Here is a 26,493-nt window from a genome sequence, read left to right on the forward strand (position 1 = left end):
TGTTGACAGTTACACTTCTTTTAACATATGGTGGTTTTGTGTGACAGGTTGCTGACTGGTTTAGAAGACAAATTACTGTTTGTTTAGGTTTAAAGTAATATTTCAAAAGCTTTTTTATTTAAAAAGCAGTGTTATAAATAGCAATAAATTCCTTGAAATGGTGTACACATCACAGGCTGACAATTGCAAAAGAGATGACGGATTATAAGTTAGAACTCCTTAATGTGCATTTTGAATAAGTTGCACCTATGTGTACTCTTTTATATTTATTAACCAAGACATTTGTGCAGCCTTTCAGCTAGCTTTGTGGCTCGGTGGTTTAGTCCATTAGTTTTGTTAACTAATCTTATTGAGGTAAGATGTGGTTGATGAATTACATTTGGTGAAAAACTGTTCTTCCCAATAATGGTATGTGAAGTTAACTTAAAAATAAAGAATGAAAATATAATACAGAATTACTTACATTAAAGTAGTTGAACATCATTAATACATATAATTAATACTATGTATTACATGCATGTGCATAGAGTGTACAAATAGTATACCACATGAGAGTAACTATCATAAGTAAATTAGAAAACAAAGCTTTGTCTTAACAGAACTAAAAAGCCCTTAGCATTCATTTTGTGAAGGTTGTTCTTAGAAATATTTTTAGTCATGTTATGTTAAAGGTTCCAACTTCCTTTTGTAGACTGTATTGTATGCTGAGACCCTACTTTTTCTATAATGAAACTCCCTACGCTTCTGAATTTGAAGAAGGCAGTGAAGACTATAACGAAATTCAGTATCGGTGTGCCCATGGCTGATAAATCTCATTCCTGTGTGAAGCTCCCTGCACTGGCAAAAAGATTCCCTAAGTAACATTTCTAGCTAGAGAAGAGTTCCCCTGGTTCTGGGGTGTCCACAACCCAGATTTGGCTTGGACCCATCTGAGGCAGTAGCTCAGGAAGAAAGGACTGTGAGGCTAAAAATCCATGGCCCCAACACGTTTTAGTTGTATTGATTTTAAGACTGGTACCTGCTGGAAACCAGATGGGCATGGTTGTGTTGTCTGTTGTTCATTCTTCTCTTCCTCTTCTGTGCTCAACCATTAAAATTTGAGCCTATTGACTAATTCCAAACATTTTTGATGGAGAAATAGGATTTAAAGGATAATCTATGAATTTCTGAGAAATCTGTAGCAGGTGGGGAGATTTTAGTTGGTATACTCCTTCCCTTATTGTCATATAGTATCTGTTTCCATTTGGTTGCCCCCTTCCTTTTCTACCCACCCCCAGCAGATGCCAAAAGCCAAACACTGCCCAAATGATGCTCAGCAATAAGAAGAGTTCTCATGAATAGTAAGTTCTCCATGTAAAGCTTTGTGCCTTTGTGCCTTCCTCTGTCATGTGGCAGAGGTTTATTTGAGAACTGGGGATTGCTCAACTGGCCACGTTGTTGCTGGGGGCCTGCTGTAGGTATCCTGCTCGATATTTTTAGGGATTAGGAGAAAACTTGGTCTGGACAGTATTATACCCTCCTCTGAGGGAAGTGGGTGGTAAGGTTATGTTGTAATAAAAATTATTACTACATCCTTGGCAGGTGCTTGGCAGAGGGAATTCTTGCACAGGGGTCTGGCTTTCTAATAAACTGAAATGGGAAGTGTGTTAGGGGAAAGCAGCCCCTAAAGAAAGCGTGAAATGGAGCTGCAACTGCAATCTACCAGTACATGGGGGAAACAAGCACTCCTAATCATCTTGCATTGTGAAGGCAAGTGACATCTTGGCTAAGGGTCTGGGGCCAGTTTAAATAGGGTTGAGGGCTGGTGCTAGCTCTCTAGCAGGTGGAACAGATTACAATAGGAAGAGTAAGCTGAATGGGCCAACACTATGCTAATGGTTCCCAGATGTTGTTTAATAAATCAGTGATGTGACCAAACCATGCTCACAATAGTTTTTCTTCCTGCTGTGTTCAGGAGACCATATCTGATGAATGCTGTAGAAATATAGTGCTCAGATAGTCTTAACTAATATTTCAAGGGACTTCTTACAAAAGGATGAGAGTATGCCCAGTCTTTGCAGCATCTTCTAAAATACCAAGCAAAATGTGTGAACTGGTTTAAATACTGTTACTTCTGAACAGAAGAAAAGCAGTGATGTAAGTGATGTCTGTGTTGTGATGTGAGCCTATTGCCACCCCTGAGCTGTGCATGAAGCTGAATGACAGCAGTGTTGTAGGGTTTCCATGAATGATGAGATGATGAGCTTGAAATAAAAGTTCTGTTTTGTTCAGATGTAATGTTCAAGAGAACTTTTTAGATGTCAGTTCTTTTATAACTTTTAACTTTGTAAGACTTTTTTTGAACATGAGTCAAAAAAAAAGTAAAAATGCTGTTGGTCACTTCTGGTCTCTTTTATTCTCGTTTGCAATCCATTCTCCTGAGCATGCTTCTTGTCAGTCTTTCCTCCTGGTTCTGTAGGGTCAACTGTTCCTGACAGCCTTTCTTCTTGCTTCCAGGTATAGAAAATGTAAGTGGGGCAGGAGGCTGCTTTTAACCCATATCCACCCTACACCAAGGTTGCCCCACACACATCAGTTTTGCTGCAAGAGCTCACCTAGCACCAGTCCCTCTGGTACTTCTCTCCTCTGACTCTTCTGCCAGGCCACCTGGGTTTCAGAATTATCAAGTTACAGAATTCTGTGAGCTTTGTGGAACAAACACATTGGATTTGCTTTTTTACTCTTTCCATACTTCCTACTATAGCAATGTCAAATCTTGAGTATAGCTGCCAGTTACTACTGTAATATTTACTTTTAAAAACTGTTTGTTTTCTTCTTTGTGGCTTAGAGGGCTGTAGTCAAGGATCAGGACTCCATTTTGCTAGGTATGAAACACAGAATAACGTTACAGAATTAAGATGCTCCCCCACCCCTATCTCCCCAAACCAAAACACAGGGCAAACTGCCTGTAATATGAGGAAGAGCGAAATCTTTGAAAAGCTTAACCTGGGAGAAATAGTGGAAAAGCCATTCTGAGATGTTTATTTCTATTAAAAAGCACTTACATCATGGTAGGTGGTCTCATTTTTTTAAAGCACAATAAACATATCAGAAACTTTACTAGATGATCAGTTAACAGTTTATATTATAAGTTTCTTCCCAAAACAGAAGGAAGGTATTTGTACAACTCACTTCCCTCAAAAAGTCTTGCAAAATCACTTTATTAGTTGCTCTGTGTTGGGTGTTGAGAAGCTGGGGTGTATTTCTGAGCAGGCTGAGGAGCACTTAGAACAGTCTGTTTTATTTATCTTTGCCTCTGTGGCCTTACCACCACAGTCTTTCAGGCTCTGACAGCTCCCTTTCTTGTAAACAAAAGAATGCTCCTTTCAAATACCTCTGATAATCAGCTAATCAAACCAGTAGCAATGTCCCCGGGAGATGTTATTTCCCAGAAATCAATAGCCAGATTCTGCAGTACCTTTGTAACAGCTTACCACAAGCTTCTTGGCTTTCAGTTGGGGCTGCTGGTGCAGCGTATTTGTGTATCCTCAGTTTTTACATAAAGCTTAACTCAGACCTCTATTTCAGAGCACACTGTGCTGTGCTAACACAGAATAACTAAACTTGGAGTATGCTCCTGACCTAGTACAGGTAACTGTTCAGTGTGCTTTGTTGGTCACTGCTACTACTTGATTATCTCAATCAGCTGAAACCAGATGCAACAAGGAGAACAAATAGAGATTAACACCTTGTTAAATCAGTTCTTGATTGCTTCAGGTTGTTCATTATTCTTAACCAGATTACCCTTGTTTATTCTCCCACTCATCAAGGTGCTGTGTCAGCTGGCTACAGACTGCACTTCTTCCCCAATTCCTTTGTATTTCTTCTTAATAATCCAGTATGTAATTTAAAGAGTTTTTACCATATTTCTCAATTAAATAACACTGGGGAAAAAGAAAAAATCAATACCTTCCATCATCTTGTCTGCCTTAGGGGAAGACAGATGAATCCCTGAGTACTCACTCTGAGATGTGTGATTTGCCTGTTTGAGAAGTCTTAAAATTGAGTTTTGTAATTGTCAAAGACTATCATCAGGACAAGTGTGTGTGTGTACATATATATAAAACTTCCATATGTAGTATGGAACTCCTTAATTATTGTACAAAATAGCAACCTGATCTCATTTGGTTAAATATTCCTTTTGATATTTTATAGTGTCCTGTTTTAAAATGTACATACATGTCCTGTCACATAATGAACTATTTCTTTTTAAAGTTAATGTGCATTAAGACTGTTAACCTATACCTTCCAAAAGATTTACAGGTGTCATGGTTAAATCACGATTTTTCTCTGTTCACTGTTGTGACATTCCTAAATTGCTATTCATTAGAACAATCATAAAATTATTTTCCTATTGACATATGTTGCTGATGACTCTTAATGAAATATTCCTATCAGGGTAGATGTGCAACAGGATTATTGGAGCAGTATTAAAGTTGCTGATTCATTTGTAAGTAAGCAATGCTTGACCTGTGCTAGCTAGCAGAAGTGTTGCAAGATTATTTTTCTCCCACGTGCCTGGTGACAGGACGAGGGGGAATGGGCTAAAGTTGCGCCAGGGGAGTTTTAGGTCAGATCTTAGGAAGAGCTTCTTTACTGAAAGGGTTGTGAGGCATTGGAACAGGCTGCCCAGGGAGGTGGTGGAGTCACCATCCCTGGAAGTCTTCAAAAGACGTTTAGATGTAGAGCTTAGGGATATGGTTTAGTGGGGACTGTTAGTGTTAGGTTAGAGGTTGGACTCGATGATCTTGAGGTCTCTTCCAACCTAGAAATTCTGTGATTCTGTGATTATACAGAAGTGTAATATTAATGAATTTGTATGAATATAATGAATCTCTATATGTATATATCTTCCGACAACTATATGGTAGTGAAATGCAACCACACCTTTTTGAAAGCAAGATCTTGATAGCACTTACCATTTTAATCAAACGTGTTTTAAAGACTATCTTTTTTAAAACTTGTATTTTATATTTTCTTCTTCCACATAGAGCCATCCCAGAGCAATTTGGGATGGTCTTTAGAGATGATGGAGCTCAATCACCTGTTCAAAGCAAGCCCAGTTAGAGCAGGTTGCTCCATGGCTTGTCCAGCCACACACTGAATAGCTCCAAGGAGATTTCACAACCTCTCTGGGCAGCCTGTTCCAATATGTGACCACCCATCTTATGGAAAAGCTTTTCCCTAGATCTGCTCGGACGTACCTGTGTTTTGACTTGTTCAGCTTGTGTCCTTTGCCACTCTTCTCACAGCACACCTTTGACAAGAACTGGGCTCAGTCTTCTCTGTACCCTCCCAGTAGGCAGATCCCAGTGGGATCTCGCTTTATTAATCTCCAGGCTGAATAATCCCTCCTATCTCAGCCTTTCCCAAGACAGAGCTCGTAGGTCTCCTAACCACCTTGATGGTCATCCGTTGGAATTGTGGTATGTCCATGTCCTCATCCTGGACAACTGTGTGTGTACTGGAGAGCCCCAGAGCCCCAGACTGGACACAGTACTCCCTATGAGGTCTCAAAAGGGCCAAAGAGAGGGGAAGGATCATGTCCAATAGCCTGTTCCTAATACAGCACAGCACGCCGTTGGCCTTCTTTGTGGCAAGGGCATGCTGCTGGCTCTCGTGCAACTTGTTACCCACTGGGAAACTTGCATCTTTTTCTATAAAGCTGATTTTAAGCCCTTTGGCTCCTAGTCTGTACTGTTGCACAGAGTGGCCCCGTTGCAGGTGCAGGGCTTAGCATTTGCCTCTGGTGGTTTTTGTGGAGATCCTGACAGCCCCTTTCCTCAGCCACTCAAGGTCTCTGTTAATAGCAGTCATGCTCACCAGCACATAAGCTCCTCGTCATGGGTTGATACCACCCGCAGCCTCGTTATGGTACGCTGCCCCATCTGCTGGGCCTCTAATAAAGATATTAAACACGGTGGGCTTAGTACTGGAGATTGAAGGATACCACCAGTAATCAGCCACCAGTTGGCTTTGAACCTCAAATTGCAGCCTGGTGGTCCAGGTGCTTTTCCACTCAACTTATCCCTTTGTGTCCAATCAGTGTCAGCTGTGTAAGGACAGTCCGCCAGCAGGGAATAAGTTCCTTTTCTGGGGATTTTGCATGTTACAATTGAAGATATGCTTCATGTAGGTAGGAATATATATCTGTTACTTGCAGGTGACAGATATTAAAGCTCATGGTCTTAGAAATGAGGAAGGAAGATAAAAAAGAGCAAGGTTTTCGTAGAGGAAGAGACAAAACAGTGACAGGGAAAATGCATGTTTGTGTAGTAGTTTTTTTTTTTAGTTTTTAATTCATAATGGTAATTGCTTTTACACATTTTCCTGTTTTCTTTTAAAAGCAACTTAGTTAATTTTTTTTACTTGGTTTCATGCAGGCAAAGGGACAATATTTGCATAAATAGCGAAGCGATCCCCAAGAGAAAACATTCTTTCCCATAAAGCACGCTCATGAGACACTTCGGAGACATTAAATAAGTTTTATGTATTTTAAAATGAGAAAGTGTCTTTTGTTCTGAGAAAAGTGCATATTTTAAGTGTGGAAAACAGAATAATGAGCAAAGATAAATTCTGTCTGTTAGGAAAGATCATAATGAACGTCATTCAGGTGCTGTCAATTTTAGCTCACTTTTAGCCTTGCAGTAATTGTTTTATATGGTGTATTGCAATAGAAAAGTGACTGAGGAACTCAGTTTAAATTTAGTAGCCTAGTGTGATTAGTGTGTTACTTATGACTTGCATAGTTTCAGATGTAACCATAGTGCTCTATAAAAACACTTCAGCACAGTACCTGGTCTGAAGCATTTGCCAAAAAGGAAAAAGAGCGAAGCCTGACTGTGCAAACTTTTATTTCTTCTACAGGTTAAAAGTTACCATGATACATTTGTGTAGTAACACCCCTATGCAGAACCGTATGTTAAAATTTTTGAAATGTTCTCAACTCTACTTACAACATAAGCTAGGGGGGAAAGCACATTTTAGTAAATGAGTTACTTTCTTAAAAATCATCGCTCTAGATGCATCATGCATATTTTTAGTTTCTACTGTTGTGATTTTTACTTGGAATTGCTTCCATTAATGCTGAAATGAATGGGCACTCTATCAAATATCATACTCTAAAGTTATTAGCACTTTCAGAATATTATTCCCTTCCCATCCCCAGTATAACTTTTACTTTAGCTTTAAAATGTTTGTCATCTGGTGTGAGCTAGATTTATTAGAGTGTAGTAGTTTTAGTACGTTTTGGCTGCGTGTTTATGATGACATCACTGTAATCTATATACAGTATGTGATTTCAGTTGTTTCCAGTGTTAAATATTTTCATAATTATGCTAGTTTTGGCAGTTCACTTGGAACTTTTTCACATCTCTTTAATGAACATGTTTTACTTCTGGGCTTATGAGACAGCCACATGTTTGAGAAATTAATAGTGTGCTCTTAAAGTTAACATGGAGCAGAAATGTGCAGATACAGAAAGCTTTTGGATTTAAGTAGGAACGTAGTTCCTCTAAGGTCACAGCCACTGTTATTGTCCTCTGCAATTAAAGAATGCAACACTGATTTTAAAAAGCATCAGTAGCTGTTGTTAAAATGCTGTGTGTTCGTGTTAAAATAAAACATACAGCTCTTAAAACCTCTTCCATGATTGTGTAATGTAAGGAAACGAGTGGGTGTTGTCCATGATTAAAAGAACTTTTTTCAAATATTTGGTCTTCTTCAACAGAAGAAGGTTAAATCAGTTGTATTTCATCTTTACGTGATAGTAATATGTATGATGAACATGTTGCACAGATTTTGCTTGAAGTTATGAAGAAGTTCATTGGGCATGCTTATGGCAGTACAGGGACAGGAGAATTAGTCCTGAATGTCAGCAGGCTTGGTACACTTAACACCTCCAAAACAGAATGCCTTTTTTCTCTCCCTCAATTTTTTTTTTCCATGTAGCCAACATAAATACCGCAAGGCGAGCATAATGCGGTGCTATCAGGTCGAATCATTAAGTGGTCCTACCACAGCGCCCTGTGCAGTCTGAGCTCAGGAAAGGAGGAGATGTGCTAATGGAGCTGGTTGGTAACCCTGACGTTTCATTTTCTTGCAACTAAATAGCAGTACGGTGACTCATCTGCAAATATATTTCCATAGTATGTATGAACTACTTTCCAAGAAAAAGGCTTCAGTTTAAAGTTATTTAAAAATTTTAGCTTAAAGTCTGTAATTTAGTTTCCGTCAGTAAGCTGGAAGTGTGAAGGAGAGGTGAGCTTTTCTGATTACCAAACCTTTATTTTGATGAAGCGGCTTCTTCCAAACAGAATTGGTATTTTACACCCATCTTATTTTTTTTTTCATGCATTGGAATGGAAAGTCCTGCATGACTAAGCACCCACTTCACTTTTCATGGATCAGTGTGAGAGTCCCGTATGACTAAAGTGAAATTTCCAGGATCCAAGACCAAGCTTCTCTTTAAGATGTATAACGTGTTTTAATTCTATATTCATGACTGGAAAACTTCAAATCCTTTATGGTACTCACCCTTCTTTTAGAAGTTATCTTCTACCTATTCCAAAGCATGAATGGGTCTGTTTTTCCATTTTCTCCAAATAAGTTTAGTCTTCTCTTTATTTTTTCAGCATAAGCTTATATTGCTCATCATCTCTGCTTTTCTTTCTGAAAAGTTATTTCTACTTCACTGGATAATTTCCCTCTGTATTCTGTTTATGTAAATAAAAAGTGGAAAGAAATAAACTTTTTCCAAATGCTTTTGAAGTTGTAGACTTCTATTTAAGATGTGTCAGGTCTAATTCTTCTGCCCTCGTAACTTTTTTTCTTTTAATGTCATTTAAGCATTAAAAAAACAAGTAATGGAAAATTTGTTTCATAATTTCTCCAAGATTATTAAGAATGCCAGTGAGCATGTAAGGAAATGTGTCATCTGCTCTATATGGAATAATAATAATAATAAAAAAAACATTATAGCTATGTGTTTTTTAGTGGTTAGAGGACTTAAGAATATTACAGCTTCATACTGTGGTGCTTTACATTTGTTGCCTGAACCCTTTCTTTTGTGAAGACCCTCTAAGATAATAGTAGTACCCAGAGAGTACCCCACTAATTTCCTGCAGGAGGCTGTATCTGTTGAAGACAGAATTTAGGCTGCATCAAAAGCTGTAAGGAATTGCTTCTTTCCCAAGCTGCTCTCCTAATATGCTTACAGGAATATTCACGTTACTTTTCTTGGGTTTCCTGCGTTTGAGTTTTATAATTAAACTGTCATTCTGGAATGCAATGGCAGTACTAGTGGGGTAATTAAAACCCTAAATTCAGCTCATTAGGATTTTCTTGTCTGCAAAGTTCATTGTGCAAGGTGTATTTCTTATTCTCTAATTACAAGCAATGTTTCCTGCTGCTGAACTCCTGAAGGAAGAGTCAATAAGCTATATGAAAGCTCAAGATGAGCAGTTGCCTTTGGCTCACTTACCTTTTCTGAGGCCATGTTTACTATTTTAGAAGTCTGCAAAAATATCTTGCATTGTGAAGCAGCTTCAATTAGTTGTATTAGGAAGGGCATGACTCTGACATCTTGTGTGAGGTTGTTTCATGAGCAGGCACATAAGCTCGTAAAACGAGGTAGTGTTTCTCATTTCAGGGCTCTGGCTTTGTTTGAAGGAGTGTCTCAGCAGAAATGCAGCTAGATGTACTTTAAGTGAAATTAATCATTAAATAACTGAGTATTATTATTTTTAAAGGTGAATACAAGTATTAAATATAAATTATTTTTTTCAGCTAGTTCTGTAACCATTTCTGTAGTTAGGTTGATTTACAAGATGTACTGAGGGAAAAGTACGGCCAGAAGTTTAATATACCAAATATTTACTGAGTTGGTTTTCCCACATTTATTTTTCTTTGTTTGATTGACTCAATTGCGTTCTTCTCTTCTAGCAGGAAGACCATGAAAGTTGTGGTTCTAGTTCAACAAACCGCAGTACCACGGAAAGCATGAAATCAGCAGTAAAACCACGGCGAGTTCAGCAATCTGCTTCTCCTGACCCTGATTTACCTCCAGGTAGGCCATTATATTTCAGAAGCTTAATTGTGCTTGAGTGATGATAGAACATCTAAGCATCTAAGTTATTTTCACACCTCTGTCGAATGATTTTACCTTTTACCTTTCTATCTGAAAATCATACAACAGCGAGGAATAGAATGCTTGAATATTATACGACAGTAGAATTGAAGCACGATAAAACTTGGTTAATCCTTGCTTCTTTCCCTCCCATTTTGTTGTATCCTTAAATTTACATAACCTGTTTGTAAGTAACCAGGGTTAGGTTAGTGTGAGAACAATCCTGTAGAGGTGGTGTGTTAGATTTTATCCTCTACTGCTCTGGTTCTCCAGTTTCAGATCACTCTGTTTTCTGTTGCTCATTTAACTGCTCAGTGTTTTACATTAAATTATTTTTCCACATGTTTTCAGATCCTTAAAATGCTTTTAAAGGTAAGGTTTTCTCTTTGAGAGTAGTAATTCTGACAGGTGTTGCTTATTTAGTCTTCTGTCTACTTGTAGAGATGTTTTTTTTTCTGACATGGAATTTGTCTTATTTGAACTTTGAAATATTTGTATGATACAAAAATGCCTGAAGAACTGTTATCTGATTATTTTTTCTCAGTTTGCACAGAAATCTAATGTATGTGGTTTAGTTTTGTGCAGAAAACTGAAACTTGAGAGCACTGGAATGAATTGCAGTTTGCCTTCTGAGGGCATGTAATTTTAGATGGGTTAAAGACATGTCAGTTGTTATTTTTTTGTTGTCTTAGCAGTTCAAGTTTATACATGCCTTAGCTTGAATCAAAAAAGAACGTTAAAGTTCAGTGTGTGGAATATTATGTATTTGTATCATCTTCCTTTGGAACGTGTCCTTGTAGAGGCAGAGCTGGAGGCTCTCGGAGCTCCAAAATCCTGTAACCTCCAGTGACTCGGGGCAGCCACAATGTCCTACCATGGACAGCGCTGTGGCTCTTGTAGCACGTTGGAGTTCGGTCCTTGGTGTCTCACAAGACTTGTCAAAGTATCAGAGGCTTATTTATATTGTCTTCCAGGATGGCTTTAGAATTTGGTTCGAGTTTGTTTCCATGAGTGTCATCTGTGGGCTTCCCAGAAAGGTCTCGATAGCGAGTGAAAGTCTGAAGGCCTGTGTATTGTGATGTTGACATCTGATAAGTTGAATATTGCAAAAGATGTGTTTCCACGTGTCCAAATTCAACATGGGCATTGAAAATTGGTTTGCATGTTGTCTTTATATACATATAGTGCTTCTCAGTGATTACTGTGCTCATAGAAATGACATATATAAGGTATTTGCAATACTGTAGCAATACTGGTGACAACTTCTTATGTTACTGTTTGGTAGGTTCTGTAAGTAAACTTTGTGCTTCTTTTGAAACTGTAGGGCACCTCCTTCATTGGGATCACATGGCGTCATCAACTGCAGAGAGTATGTTGGTAGTGAATCCTAATATTCAAAGATCATTAGGGAAAACATTACCTTATTGGTTGGACTATGTTACTTTCCATGCAGCTACATTCTCTAAATACAGTTGTTTGGTTTTTTTTGTTTTGTTTTTTTTTTGATGTATAAATAACACTTTAATCACAAATCCTATGTGGTAAATGGCCTAGATTAGGAGTAGGGACTTAGTTACAGGAAGATTTTATTCTCTGTGGTACAGCTTTAATTTGCACATCCTGGATTTTAGTAAGATGTTGAGTCATCTCCATATTTGCTTTAATCTTTGGAAGATACAGGTATCAAACTAGTGTTCTAATTTGTTGTCATTACTGCTGTCACAAAGATTGGCATGTGCTTTAGTTCTGCTGCATCTTTCTGGGATGGAGCTAGGCAAAACTCATGAAAAAAATTGAACTTTGGTAACAACAGAGCACTTCTAAACATAAGGGAGAAGTCACTGGTCTGGTCTGATGATAGCAATTCTGTTGAACCAATAGACTACTCTGAGCTGTAGTGCTATGATATTCTTTGGTGTTGGAGCTGAACCTGCAGTCAGAGTTCTTACTGCACAATGCAGTCTACTGTGTTCTGGAGAACATGGAAAAAGCATCTATGTGGATTTTGTGCTGAACCTCAGGAGAGGACTTAACCCTATGGACTGTGTGGTATTCTTGGTCACTTCATTGTGGAATATCTGAATTTTAGTGGCAAGGCTAGTCATAATGTTATGCTTAATTACAGAAATAAGAATCAACCCCCGCCTGTTTTCTCCCCCTAACGTTTTCAAACAATCTTTTCTTTTTGTATTACATGTGAAGTTGCCAGTGCTTTTTTTCAACTTTGCTTTGAATGCTAAAAAAAATACAGTGAAAATGGATTTTCTTAAAAGACTGATCCTCGTTCGTACAAATGTTTGTAGTATATTTGAAGCTTAAAATTAATTAGAAAGATGGTAGCTGCATCACACTTCTGACGATGTGCTGCACCACTTGTTTGGAAATATCTTTGCAGAATAATGTAATAAAGGCTTCATTTGGGAGATACAATTCTGCTCCCTCTTTGTGCATCCAGGCAAAAAGACAAAGACATGTAGATGAAAGTTTGTTTTGGATTTTAGGTTAGTCCTTGTTGCCACTTTGTTCTGTCCTGAAAAATGTTGGAATCTATCCATAGAATCTACTTAGATTGTGATTTTTTTTGGTGCTGTGATACTAACTTTGTAATGTTTCTGTAATTCAGAGCAGCAAATCGTAAATTAGAATGACTTTGACAGTTTCTTGAAAGCCAAATACTGAAAACACAACAACAAAAATTTGGATCTGTGGAAAGACAGCTTCAGTTTCTTCAATGTAATTAGTAGCTTGTTCCAAAATGGTTAGTGTTTATGATTTTGTAGTTTCCAATTATAAACTCTGCATAGTATCTCCGCCCTGCACTTAAAAAAACTAAATGATTTGTGCCAGCTTCTATTAATAGACAGGCTAGTTCACACCACTCTGAGGAATATAGGTCTCACGTACCTTATTCACACATGAATGGAAATTAAAATCATACCCTTGAGTATTACAATCATACAACAGGTTTTCTGAATTCCTATAATCTAAAAGTACGCATTACCACTTTGTCAGTGAGAAAATTCGGAAAGACAAGTTATTTTACGTATTTTTTCCAGTATTTTTTTTAGATTGATGCACCAAAAAGCTTAACGCAGTCACATTTCTAACATAATGTGTTGGAATTTTTGACTTTTGCTGGATTTCTGGTTTTCCTGTTTGTGTAGACAATGCTCTAAAACATTTTCCACATTTTGTTTGAATACAATTACAATGCTATTAAGATGACAGCAGAAGTTAATGTTATTTCTGCCCTGTTAAAGCTAACCTTACTCAAAGGGTAACAGATGCTCAAGAATAGCATAAAATGAAGCAAAGTGAGTTATGATAAGAAATGTGATACATGTTTTACAATTAAGATTATAACACTGAAATACTTTCTAAATGTACAACGGCGGTTAATCAGACGCTAAATACTGTACTAGTGATATCTGAAAGCATGCCTAGCATTTAATAAAGGAGGTGGTTGGAGGCTTTGAATGCTGAAAAAGAAAAACTACTGATGTCAAGTGTGTAAATTTGCAGCTGTGGGACTGATGAAAATCACTGTGGTAAAATAGTCCATATACTGTACGATGAAAACTAATGTTTGAATGTGAAACTATGAATAGCTGAAAAAAGCAGAGTAGAATGGAAGTAGCGGCCTGAGTCTGCTCTGCACCGAACCATGTGATGTTTCGGTGTTCATCTTAAGTTTTATTTGAATTAAAATCTAGATACAAGTGAGTCTTATTTACTGCACGTTTCAGAAAGCTATCCTTTAAACGTGTGGATTTATACCTGTACAAATTTTAACTGTTTTTTGGCTAGTCTATTTTTAGATAGAGTATGTGAGTAGTCTTACAACTTTTTAAAACAGAAATTTTAAGACTTGTTTCTTTTCCAGTGCAAGGTAGATAGCTCCACAGTTAAATTCATTTTAGGGAAAAGACGTGAATATGGGCAGCATTTAATTTCTTTACCATATTGTTAAAATACGAGTGTTTACTGCATATTGGGAATTCACAGAAGAGATTATTTTTCCAGTCACGTTATATCTGAAAAAATTTAAATGGATTTCATCCCAGTAGGCTTTAGTGCAGGTGCTTACTATTTTTGTTGTTGACAGAAACTGATTTTCTTATATCTCACAGGGGTCTTACTGAGCATGATGTGGATATACCAGCTCATGGGAATGAAAAAATGCTAGGAATATTGTATTTAGTTAACTTAAAACTAGTTGAAGGTGAAAACAGTTATAATGTATTCATATTTGGAAAGTTTCATTGCAACTGTGGTGTTCATCTTTTCAATCCTATTTCTAAATAACTTTCAATTAAAATTTGCCATTAGAATTCTTGGTCTATTATAATCCAGAGTTTTTTATTATCTTTGTAATTTGAAAGCTAATTCTTGACAGCAAAAAATAATCTCTTATGCTGTATTAGGTTTCTAGTATTTATAGTTTCACTGCTCTATTTCCAGGGGTCTCATTGACTTGACTGCACCGAATTCCCTTTTTTAAGAGTTTCAAGTCCTGTGATTTTTGGATAAATAAAGGGCAATGATATTTGATTTGATGTTTTAGTCTTCAATTAAAAAGGAGTATAATTTGGAAATAATTGCTTCAGAAATAGATTTGACATGTCTTCCTTATAACTGCTTAATATTTGTTCTGTTTTATAGGTTATGTTCAGAGTTTGATTAGGCGTGTTGTCAACAATGTCAACATTGTGATCAACAATCTCATACTGAAATATGTGGAGGATGATATTGTTCTCTCAGTCAATATCACTTCTGCAGAATGCTATACAGTGGATGAGTTTTGGGATCGAGCATTTATGGACATCTCTGGTGCGTAGATATCTTTTGGCTTTGTGTATAGTCAATTTTTAAGTCTAATACAAATGTCTTTTTATGTCAGAAATAAGTTATGAAAATAGGCAGAAGCTACCTTATTTATTGGCTTTTTAAAATAAAGGATGGAAAAATTATAATGATACAGATTATTCTTAAGGCATGCTTATGTGATTACAGATAATTATATAACACATTCTGAAGCCCTCCTTGCTCATACTTGCTATCGTTCTGTGATTGCATTTTATTTTGTACTTGCCACTGGCAGTGAGTGCTTATGCAATCTGTTTCTATTTCTGTGAATAAGCAATAGCATCTTAACGTGTTGCAATTGTTCATGTCATATTAAAGTTCTCTAAGTACGCTGGCTAGAGGTGTAGTAAGCTGTGCTGCACTGTAATGACTATGGCATAACAACTGTAAGACATGTTTCATTTCATGTTTTCAGGAGAAAATCATGGTTTTCAATGGCCTGATGTCTCAGTCTTTAAGTTACCAGTATTCACAGTAGCTCTCCGAGTCTAGGTGTTCTTACTGACATCTGATAGAGGTGGAATTTAAGCATGGAGTGTTTCAGGATCGCACAGAATATTCCTGCTAGACCAGGGAATTTCAGTAATGGTTTCCCGAGAGGCAAAATATACAACATTTTTTGGGGGAGGATAATGAGAATAATATTAATTGTTATTATGTTTGCACATAATACACTACTCTTATTTTATATGCATAACTAATGTATAGGGAATGGATGGAAATTTCATTAAAAAAAAATAACTATTATTTGTCCTTACTTTTAAAGTATGCAGCTGAAAAACATTCTTTGTGATGTGTATTAAACTGTTCTCCTTAATCATGTAAGTGCTTTGCTGATGGTTTAAGTAATGACCATGCAACTATCTTGTATTGTTTTCTTTGAGATAAGAACATGTATGTATGTTATTTTTCTTATCCAGTATACTTTTTAACCTATATATATGTACTTCTTTTCAAAGCCACTGATCTGGTATTGAGAAAGATGATCAACTTTTCTGACTGCACAGTATGTCTTGATAAAAGAAATGCTAGTGGTAAAATTGAATTTTACCAGGAACCTCTGCTGTACAAATGTTCCTTCAGGACTCGTCTGCACTTTACTTACGATAACCTCAACTCCAAAATGCCATCTATTATTAAAGTAGGTATCCCCAAGTCTTTCATTTGTATTCATGTGTGAATGACTTTAAGGTATTTCCAAATATACTTTGAAATTTCAAGTAAGATGAAAAGCCAATGCTGTCTTCCTCTTAAAAGGATTTTTTTGGTTGTGTTTTATTCATATGATGCAATTAGTCTCTTACAGCATGTAAGGAAGTAAAACTATTTAATCTTTTGTATTTTTCCTAAAGCTTTAAAAATGAAAACATAATAGTAAGGAAGAAATATATGTTCCCACCAATCTGTTGAAGAAAGAATACTGTGTGTTGTAAGGTGTCTGCAATATGATGGAAATGATTTTTTGCTTATGTTGTTTCAAATGTAGCCCGAAGTCTCATACATAGCAAGAAGTATGTATGTACATTAGTGAACTACATGAAAAGAATTAGCAAGCCAAGTCCAATTCTTATTGGGCGGGGGTGCAGTATCGCCTGTGGAGGTCTAACACTGACATGTTTACATTTTTGAACCGCAGAAGCCAAATGCTGAGTTGGTGGATAGACTAAACTGCCTTTCACTTGTACATTTGGATTTCTGCTGTGACTAAGTTAAAGATGTGAAGTGTTCTTTTCCCCTCTCTTCCCAGTCAGATATGGCAAAAGTCATATGAATATTTATCCAGATTAGAATTCTAACAAAATGCTGGATACTTGCACACCGTTAGTCTGGTAGTATGTATGTTTGCAGATTTTTTTCCATTTGCTGATCTTAAATGAATAAAGTGTGCAAAGACTGATTCTAAATATTTAGGATTTTTTCTTTTTTGATTCAGTAATTAGTAACAATTTTGGATCTATCCCTTTTTTTAGTTTTGTAATTAAAAACGTGTATAGTCAGTGATGTTAAGACTTTCAACCACATGCCTTGTGATTTCAGAATCCATATGAACGCCAGTGATAATGAGGAATCATGACTGCCTAGAGTTTACCACTTATGGTCTTTATGTTCTGTGGTGACAGTATGATTACTATATGTAGACAGTGAATCTTAATGTTAAAAAGCCTGATTAAAAAAAAAAAAAATTAGTCAAGTAGTTTTGATAATTTTGGAGTTGTACCTAGCTAAAGTCCTGTATGCCAAATTGTAATGCAGAGCAAAAGTTTATAGCCAAATTATGAGTTTCCAACAGCAGACCATATAGTGAAAATGGTGACAGTCTTCTATATAATTTAAAATGGTACTATTGTTAGAAAAAAAGATTATTATAGTATGATTTTTAGTGGATACTAGACTAAAATGAGACTTACTAGGGTGCACTGAGGTAATAGTGACTAAAATTATATTAAACTCTTCTGCTTAACTTGGTGATTGTTCATTGCCTCTGCCCTTTCTTCAGGCACATTTCATTTTTTTTCAAAAATTTTATGCCATTTTTTCCTATATACAGTCTTTGCTTTTTTTGGTTGTTACACAATTTAGTTACATTTTTCTTTATCTCTTTTTTCCTTTTTCTTTCTCTTTGTTTATGTTTAAACATAAAATATTGTTTAATGGTGGTGTTCAGAAATGTATTAAATATAAATGTAGTTTAATGCTGCTAGATCAATATTTAAGTGAATTAATAATTGTTTCCAAGCATAATGGTCCAAGTGCAACGATGCTTTAACTTAAGTACTGTATAGTTATGCCACAGTTATGCTCTATAAACCTGTTGACCCTAACAAATTTCACATTTGGTAACATAATGATTTGTATGCGTGGAGGTTGTATTCTGTGAATTTAAAAAGTTTGTCTTTAAAATATTTGACTATTGAATGGACATAGCTGTATTTCTTACACAAGTTAAGTAAAAGATGCTGCTGTTGGTAAATTTAGCTACTTAATGAGATTAATTCCAGGACATTTAAAGCTTTTGAAGTTTGTGCTGCAGATGACATGACCATGGCTTCAGCACACCTGAAGGTGACATTCCCAGAACGTTAGCAGCTTGTACAGTGCTTGGTTGTTTTCCAGCTAAACACTAAAGCCAGCAGAACCCAGTCACTTCCTCCAGATCTGTGGAGATTTTTGTAATGAAGACTTCCGTACTCTGTGTTGTTCACTCGGTAAAAGCAAATCTGTTTTTCAGTGTTCAGTGAAAGTTTCCAGGACTTCCATGTTCATAATAGCTTATACTCTTGATTTTGCTGTAGGGACTAGAATGTTTTTACAGTATTAAAAAGGTTGTAATGTTTTGGCCAAAGTCATCTTAGTGACTTTTGTTTAATCATAGAATATCCCAAGTTGGAAAGGACTCACAAGGATCATTGAGTCCAGCTCCTTGGGACAGTTCTAAAGTAGTTTTCTGCTGGTTTTATGAATTTTGTTGAGAAGATTGAGGCCCTACATTAAGGGCAGAGCTGATATGTAGCTACTGGACCTGGAGATAGCAAATGCACCTAATATTACAGAAAATAGCGTTATTATGATAGTTTTATTTTATGGAGCTCCTGTGTTAAATAAAGGTAACTTTCTTATCAAGTCTAAGTTTTTATTTTTGTAGCATGAACACATAGTCATAACACTATTTGGAAGTATTAAATAAAATAAGATTATTGAGAGAAGGATAAGTTTTCATCCTAGTAATTCCAATCTTTTTAACTCTTTCATTTAGAGAGATCTGCTTAATGGCATGTTTAGAATTGGAATATCCAGAGAAGCTTGTTTGCCACACTTCAGTTGGAATTAATTCTTCCCCCGCTCCCCTGCCATTACTTGTCCACTTGCAGCAATGGTGGGAGCAGGAAAGAATCAAAATGAAGTAATTTGTATATGAAAAGGAGTATATTCAGGTTTCCTTTAGAATGCAGAAATTTTTAAGAATTCTTCATGAAAATAAGTTTAATCAGAACCACTTACATGACTGCTCTAGAAAATTCTCTAGCAACAACTGAAAAACCCGCAACCATGTGAAACACTTTACATTTGATTTTTAACATAAATTTCTTGAGTGGCAACATGAAGAGTTTTTGACAGTCGTCATTTGCAGCCCTTTGCCTTGTATTGTATTGCAGGCTTTGCTTTTAGAAATTACAGTGCACATAGAAAATGAATGAGTCGTGTATTTTAAAAGAGGATTTAATGTGGACACTGCTTTGTATTATTTTTTTCCTTTCATATTATAGATTCACACGTTAGTTGAAAGTTTGAAACTTTCAATCTCCGATCAGCAGCTTCCTATGTTTATTCGTATAATGCAGCTTGGGATTGCTCTTTATTATGGAGAAATAGGCAACTTCAAAGATGGGGAAGGTGAAGATTCGGTGTGCCATGCTAAGGATATGTTGGGAAACATCACAGGTAAATATAATTATTTGATACAAAAGTGTTAAAAACACTATTTCCTTTTGCTTTTTGCAAATATGAATAACCAAGACGTAGCCATTGTAAAGTAATTTGGCAGTCTGTAGTTTGATACAGTTAGTTCATTGTGCTGGTTACGTATATAATGAATATCTTTTTCATGTTATGTTCTGAAGAATCTTTGTATGGACCTCACAAAGCTGAGGCTAAGCTTAAATAAAGACATTTCTGTAGTTGTGACACAGCAGGGTAGTGTGAATTTATCTATCGCTATACAGTGCAACAAGATATTTGTCCTTAGGCAACTTTTATTTTGATTATTTTGTCTGTGTAGCTCAGGTGTGGCTGCTGCCTGCTTCAAAATGGTGTGCTTTTTACCTTTCTTCAAAACTTTTTATTGAGAATTGATATATCATTTGTTCTAAAGAGCGAAACATTACTCTGCGCTGTTTTCAATAGTTCCAATATACTTTTAAATTGTCTAGTCTTCTACTATCTAGTTTTATGTAACATGTGTTCCCTTTTCACGATACTTCATGATTGTGTACGGTGATGTGGTCTTTAGAAAAAGGAGGGGTGAATTTTCTTTGCATGTGGCTAATGTCTTGAGGAGACATTTTGCATATCAATCCAAGGTTGAATTTATGTCTGGGAGAGCTGGATGTAGTATTTACCACAGAATCAGGAGTACTGCATGATGACTTCTGGAAAACTCTTGGAATTGTATATGAAGGTGATGCATCAGCATTAAGCTATGTTTGTTTGTAGTGTTAGAGTAGTTAGAGACCTTCAGTGTGAAAGATTAATAGATTTTGTTCTGTTTTAAGAAATATATAATTTCAATTTCCATTTTTTTGATCCTGCATTGCTGTCTTCTCTGACTTCAGAAAAATAATACGGTATTGGAAAGATTACAACAGTGGAAATCTTTTTTCACAGAAAAGTAGCATTTAATGTTTGCTGGCACAGATAACCATTTCACTCTCATGCCAGATGTAGAGTTCTCTGTCATGTTGCTACTATGTGGAACTGAGCAAATAAATAAGATGTCTGTAAATAGTTCTCCTGTATTTTCTTTAAAGATCAAATAGTTTTCTGTACTAGAAACTATTTGCCTTACAAGAAATGTGGAGTTTGTTATACCACGTGATTAGAAGTACTTAATTAACATTCTGAAAATATTGAATTAATTTTCTCCTGAAACTTTAAAAAGCATGGGTTCTAGAAGAATCCTTAGTGTGCATTTCAAGAACTCCTTGCATCTAACCAATGTTTTAATTGTAATGTTGGCAGAGAAAGGGCGAAGAACTGTTCTCTGTGGTGTTGCATTGCCCTTGCTTTCAGACGGAGGGTTGTATCTGTACCATGGGTGTCTTTCTTTCATTCCCATCAAAGTTCAGCCACCTTTAACCCTTCATGCTATAGCTAATTGTGTTTAGAGTTGAACTTTAGTAGCGCCAGGGATCTAGCTACAAGGTGAGTAGGACCATTTGAGTGTAGGAGAGTGATAGAGAAATCCTATGAATCAATATGAGAACAGTTGGGATTGGTAGGCAGTAGGTTTCAGATGAAAAGGTCCAAGGACTGGAGAGAGTGACTAGCTGGGTAATGAGAAGGTTGGACAGAACATGTGTATGGAAGAGGATGCAAGTGGATAGGAGAGAGACCAAGGTTTTGTGTGAGATGGATGGTAAAACAGAAATAGAGCTTAAGAGAAGATTGAGGTAAAAACACAAAGCATCTGCCTACAAACACTTGGTGTTTTCTGTGTCTGGAATGGAACTCAAGATTCTTATGTCCAAATATTAGTCAAGTCTTTGACCAAGTATCTCTTGTCATCCTCCTTTCTAATGTATGTCCTCAAGAAGGTTAAATTGCAATTGCTGTCTGTAAATGTTATGTGATTTTTCTGAACAACTGTGAATGTGATTTTTTTTTTTTTAGTTTTTAATAAAATAGCTATCTAAAAAAGGAATAATGTATAATTTCATACTGATGTACACAGTTGTTGTCAGAAGGGTCAGAAATTAAACTATGGTTGCAATGACAAGAACTACCAAATAGGAAATTTGTAATTTCCTATGCAATCTTTGTTCAGCTACGCTGTGCTCAAACATTATTCCACTAATATGCCACTTAATTATGTGATCATGTATTTTTGACAGAATTATCCCTTCAGAACACAAAACAGATGGCAATTGTTGTGTTGCCAAGCCAGAGCTGTAGAAACTGTTCTGGAAGTCCACTTCTATCTTTACTGCAAAGTAGTTTGCTGCATATACCCTAAAACTGTTACCAACTGTTTTTCTTTATGCCATTTATGCTTGTTTTCTGCATTAGAATTCAATATACATTTGTAAGCATACATGTGTACACTTGCATCTGTACCATGTACACACACGCAAACAAAACTTTTAGATACCTGATGATTTTTTACACTCATTCAGTGCAGTAAGCGAGTGCCAAATAGACATTACTATGGTATCCTTACCATCAGTTTGTGAGTTACCTTTTTTTTCCTTCTGATTTCATATTATATCTGTGACTGGTAAGGAAAAAACCACTTTCTTCTTGAACACTTCGTGATGCATTTGTCATCGCAGTTTCCAACCACAGATTTGAACTTTTCTGAGGAAACTTCAACTATGCAACTATTTTCAGGAAAAAAAAAAAAAAAAAGGAATTAAAAATAATAGATGACTTGCAATTTATCTACTGAGCACCATTAGCCACACTTTTTTCAAAAGTACCATGTTATGAAATCCAAGACTAATTATGCTGGAATTGTGCCTGAATTCTTTACAGTTTAATGATGTACTTAACCTACTTTATAGGTTATGTTTTTGTAACTCCTTGAAAGTGTTCTGAAGATTAAGTAGTTCAGCCTAGTAATTATTAGGAAGCAGTCCTAACCATTTCAGTTTAAAGAATTTATCTATATCTTCATCTTTTGAATAGAACTTCTTGTATTGTTGTCAACTGAATTCATCAACTATCTATATTTAAGGGGATTCCAGCAGCAATGTGAAATGTTCTTGTACACAGAAATGTAAGAATAGGATCCTGAAATTTGGCAGCAGGGTTAGCCTGTGTCATGAGCATATGTTTTGATGACTCTGAGGGAGATCTATTTAAATATTACGTGGAAAGCATTCAAAATACAGAGGTAAAAATAATGGGTCAGAAATACAGGTAGAAAGTGGCTTTAGTACTACAGGTGAATTTACTTCATACTGCATGCATGATGAACCATGTTCCAGCTCAGGGCTGAACAGGGCCTTTGCTTCTGAGGATCACAATGCAGACAATTTTCAAATCTTGGATGTCTTGGTAGTACAAAGAAGGAAATTGATGTGTTTCAGTGTAAAAAGATAAAGTTAGAAGGGTTTGGACAAGAGTATGGCAGTGGTAGCTGTGAGGGGCTGGGGCTTGAAAATAGGCTTTTGGTTTGTCAGGGAAAAGGACTAATGTAAATAGAAATGAAAATGACTTTGGCATGAAGGAGGACAAGAAGCCAGGATACATCAGAAAAACGGAATTTAGTTAGATGGAATTGCTGAGGTTGATGATCTAAGGCTGAAATACTGTAACTTTTAAAATAAAATATGCTGAGAGGTTTGAGCAATAGGAAAAGCTCAGGCAGAGGAGGTTTGGCACTTGTTGAACAGAGAAATCACAGAATGGCCGAGTCTGGATGACTCCAGAGGTCATCTTGTCCAATCCCCGCTCAAGCAGGGACACCCAGAGCAGGTTGCCCAGAATCATGTCCAGGCAGCTTCTGAAGACTCGAAGCAGGGTGACTCCACAGCCTCTCAGTGCTGTCACCCACACAGCACAGAAGTTCTCCTGGTGGTCAGAAGGAACCTCCTGTGTTCCAGTTCATACCCATTGCATCTTGTCCTGGCACTGGTCACCAGTGAAAAGAGTATGGCTCCATCTTCTCTGCACCCTCTCTTCAGGCATTTATAGGCTTTGATCAGACCCCTGCCCCAAGCCTCATCTTCTCCAGGTTGAACAGTCTGAGGTCTCTCAGTTGCTCCTCGCAGGAGAGGTGCTCCAGGCACTTGGACTCTTTCCAGTATGTCCACATCTCTCTCGCACTGGAGAGTCCAGAAATGAGCCTGGTGCTCCAGGTGCCTCACCAGTGCTGAACAAAGGGGAAGGATCACCTCGCTTGACCTGTTGGTTACACTTTGCCTGATGCAGCTGTTAGCTGCCTTTAGTGACAAGGGCACATTCCTGACTCATTTTCAGCTTGATGCCCACCAGGACCCCCAGGTCCTTTTCTGCAGAGCTGCTTCCCAACTGGGTGGCCTCATGTGCTGGTGCCTGGGCTTGTTCCCGCCCAGGTGCAGGACTTTGCACTTCTCCTTGTTGAACTTTGAGGTTCCTGTCAGACCACTCTTCTAGGCCACTGAAGGCCATCTGGATGAACGGTGTTCCTGTGAATCTGTTGCTCCTTCCAGTTTTGTGTCAACTATGAGTTTACCAAGGGTGCACTCTACCCCCATCATCCAGAACATTAATGAAAATGTTAAGTATGACTGGACCCAGTAGTGACCACTGGTGTACTCTGTTCATTATGAACTTGCAAACAGACTTTGTGTCACTGATTTACTGCCCTGGGGGCCTGGCTCTTCATACAGTTCTCAATTCACCTCATTATCTGCTCATCCAGCCCATGCTTCAACAGCTGCTTTGAGATTGGGTGTTAGGAAAATGTTCTTCGGTGAGAGGGTGGTCGGGCACTGGAACAGTCTCCCCAAGGAAGAGGCCACAGCACTGAGCATGCTGGAGTTCAGGAAGCATTTGGACAACCCTGGACAACGTTGTCAGATGTATGGTTTGATATAGGTCCATGTCAACTTGTGATAACCTGTGATTCTATAAGTTATTATGGGGGACAGTGTCAGAGGCCTTACCAAAGGCCAGGAAGACAATATCCAATGCTCCCCCATCATCCACCAGGCTAATCATTTCATTATTGAGGTGTATCAGTTTGGTCAAACATGACTTCCCCTAGGTGAATGTATGCTGACTGCTCCTGATAATTTTCACGTCCTTTCTGTGTACCTGGAAATGGTTTCCAGGTTTAGCTATTCCATCATCTTCCCAGGAATGAGGGTGAGGTTGACCAGCTTGTAGTTCACTGAGTCCTGCTTCTTGCCCTTCTTCAAGTTAGGACTGACATTTGCTTTCCTCCAGTTGTCTGGCACTTCTCCCATTTGCTATGATTGACCAAGGATTATCTAGTAGCTTCTCAATCTTATCTGCCAGCTCCCTCAACACTCATGGGTGAAAACTCAGTGGTAAGAACAGTAGTGTGGGGAGTGTTTAGGACACTAATGGAGCAGAAAGCAGATCAAGAGAATTAGTTTAATATATTGTCAACTTTGGGTTGAATTATATTTGGGTTGACTGAGAAAACCAGCTGCAAATAATTTGCGATAGCAAGAAACTAGAGGTGAGCATTACTTCTTGGAGAAGGGGTTAATTCTGCGATAAAGTAATAGGATAAAAATGAGAGAATGGAATTAGATTTACTTATCCATGTTTGACTGAGGAAGTAAGTTGGGCACTGTATTGAAGAGTTTGGGTAGATGAGTTATCCGTAAACAGCAGAGAAAATGGTTGCCAGTTTGGCAGAGTTGATATCAAGATAAAAGGTTATGTGTGCTAACTTACACTTACTTGTTATTTCTCTTGTTGCTGCACTCTTTGTGTGTTTTCTCTTGAGGATCTGAGACATGGAGATGCAAGTATTTTTGCAAAAGACTGGGATGTGTAACGCTGTTTGGGCTCGTCATCTTTCCGTGTGCTCTAGGGTGAGCAGTCCATGCAGGAAAACCAACAGTCATTTTTTTTCTTCCAGTCTAGCTCTGTTCTTGGAGTGTCTTCTTTGCTGATATGCTTTGATAACCTCCCAAGGAAACTAGGTGTACTTGAAATTCATATTTCAACAGGCTTTAAAGATGCAACATAGATAGCAGTTTGTGGGATCGGTGCGTTGTGCAGCTGTCTAACAGCCAGTGTGACAGTGAATAACTTCGTTGTAGGCTTCTGTAATAGTGCATTGTAGCTGGTTGCTGAGATCCCATATGCTGAGGATGAGTATCAAGTTCTTTGTATGGAGACGGCCAGATATCATTGGTTTGGAATACATGTTTAGGCACATAGAATTGTTCGCATCTGCCAACATCAGTTAAATGAGCAGCAGTTAAAATGAGTAGCAAAGAAAAAAAAAAAAAAAGGAAAAATTAAACCTTCCAAAATTATAAAATGCCTAAATTAGATAAAATTTGTATGTTAAATATTTTGATTAGGAACTATCACATTTTTTGGTGGAGAATTAGATTTCTCTGAATGCATTTTAAAAATCTATTTTATGTTGTCTTGCCATTTTATTTTTTCTTGAAAAACATTAATACTCCTAAAACATTAATACTCCTTTTTGAGTAGAAACCCACAAATGCAATTATATTTTTGAAGGGCATTGGCATCAGTTGCATGTAGACCTTTTGTGTTTACGTACTGTATAAAAGCTTAAATAGCAGATTTTTGCTGCTGATTTTAAAAGTGACTTAATATAAATGCTGAATATTATAAGCATTTTCTTAATGTTTCCAGTGACTAAAGTATACTTCCAATTGTAATGTTTGAACTTGTGTGCAGGGCATGAAAGAAAAACACTTTCCAGTTTGGCGTTCAGTTTGGCAAGGCAGGACGACTAGTACCGTCTCTCTGGAGATCTACATTTAACATACCACTTTGAGCTTAGTTGTTTTGCAATTTGTACTTCAACCTGGAGGCCCTTGCCCCTTTACTGTGGTATTTCAAGTTGTATGATCTCCTTTGTCATTAATACAGAACGAACTCCTACCTCTTGCCCTGCTGCTGGTGTTTTGGAGTTACTGTTGCTCACCCTTAACTAACTCTTACGCATCTGCTCATAATTTTATTGATGTTAGGATATTGCTTAAATGATGGTAATTTCTAAATAATTGATTAACAACCCTAAG

At 37.1% G+C, this 26,493-nt stretch overlaps 1 protein-coding gene across 8 annotated transcripts in view; it reads left to right on the forward strand.

The window, feature by feature from the left end:
* VPS13B (vacuolar protein sorting 13 homolog B) overlaps positions 1 to 26,493 on the forward strand; it is a 468,066-nt gene that overhangs the window by 31,165 nt on the left and 410,408 nt on the right. For 5 of the 8 annotated variants that reach the window (XM_035319261.1, XM_035319264.1, XM_035319260.1 and 2 more), the window contains 4 exons: positions 9,982 to 10,105; positions 14,828 to 14,995; positions 15,991 to 16,172; positions 19,297 to 19,471. In XM_035319261.1, the coding sequence (XP_035175152.1) occupies positions 9,982 to 10,105; positions 14,828 to 14,995; positions 15,991 to 16,172; positions 19,297 to 19,471 (649 nt within the window). The remainder of the gene's footprint in view (positions 1 to 9,981; positions 10,106 to 14,827; positions 14,996 to 15,990; positions 16,173 to 19,296; positions 19,472 to 26,493) is intronic. The other 3 variants (XM_035319265.1, XM_035319262.1, XM_035319267.1) reach the window with 1 other exon arrangement.

The sequence above is a fragment of the Oxyura jamaicensis genome, chromosome 2 (assembly GCF_011077185.1).
Source record: "Oxyura jamaicensis isolate SHBP4307 breed ruddy duck chromosome 2, BPBGC_Ojam_1.0, whole genome shotgun sequence".
NCBI lineage: Eukaryota > Metazoa > Chordata > Aves > Anseriformes > Anatidae > Oxyura > Oxyura jamaicensis.